At 52.4% G+C, this 1,057-nt stretch overlaps 1 protein-coding gene across 1 annotated transcript in view; it reads left to right on the top strand.

Annotated features, from left to right (window-relative positions):
* tenm2a (teneurin transmembrane protein 2a) overlaps positions 1 to 1,057 on the top strand; it is a 123,507-nt gene that overhangs the window by 113,617 nt on the left and 8,833 nt on the right. The window contains 2 exon segments of the mRNA XM_008327623.3: positions 179 to 414; positions 521 to 817. Of these exon segments, the coding sequence (XP_008325845.2) occupies positions 179 to 414; positions 521 to 817 (533 nt within the window).

A 1,057-nucleotide genomic window follows, 5' to 3' on the forward strand; every position in this document is an offset into this window, starting at 1 on the left:
CCCATCTAACAGAGGTTATGGGACTGTTAACTGTTGAGTGACTGACGGCTGGGCTTTAACTTTTCTGTTTTCTCTCATTCCATAAATCCATCCAATCACGTCTTTACAAAACGAAAAGACTCCTGGTTTTCATGGCCTTCTCTTGACTTACACGGTGTGCATTTGTCTCCCTCTACAGACCAAGTGAGGAACAGCTATCAGTTGTGCAACAACGGCACCCTGAGGGTGATGTACGCTAATGGGATGGGCATCAGTTTCCACACGGAGCCTCACATCCTGGCAGGGTCGGTCAGCCCCACCATCGGCCGCAGGAACATCACTCTGCCCACAGACAACGGACTCAACTCCATCGAGTGGCGACTGCGAAAAGAACAGACCAAGGGCAAAGTCACCGTATTTGGCAGGAAACTGAGAGTGAGGGAGTCCACAAATTTCTCAGATACTAAAACTTTGTCTTGAACTTTGAACATGCAGTACCCAAATACTTCTTTTTTTTTTTTTTTTTTTGTCACTCCTGCAGGCTCACGGACGCAACCTCCTGTCCATTGACTTCGACCGGAACACACGAACAGAGAAGATCTACGACGATCACCGCAAGTTCACGCTGCGCATCATGTACGACGCCCAGGGCCGTCCAGCCATGTGGTTGCCCAGCAGCAGCCTGGCGGTGGTCAACGTGTCCTACTCCACCACGGGGCAGCTGATAGGGCTGCAGAGGGGCAGCATGAGTGAGAGGACGGAGTTTGACCCACAGGGACGCATCCTGTCCCGCTCCTTTGTGGACGGGAAGGTGTGGAGCTACAGCTACCTTGATAAGGTAGGTCTGTGTGTGTCGTTGTTGTTCTTTGATGGTTAAAATCAAGATCACGACCCCTCCCCTCCCTCCCTCCCCCTCAGTTGTGTTGATCAGTGTTCTGCCTCCATCTCTTTTCCAGTCCATGGTGCTGCTGCTGCAGAGCCAAAGACAGTATGTCTTTGAGTTTGACCAATCGGGTCGGGTCACGGCCGTCACCATGCCCAGCGTGGCCCGCCCCACCATGTTCACGCACGTCGCAAT

This window comes from Cynoglossus semilaevis, chromosome 15 (assembly GCF_000523025.1).
Source record: "Cynoglossus semilaevis isolate Cse_v1.0 chromosome 15, Cse_v1.0, whole genome shotgun sequence".
Lineage (NCBI taxonomy): Eukaryota > Metazoa > Chordata > Actinopteri > Pleuronectiformes > Cynoglossidae > Cynoglossus > Cynoglossus semilaevis.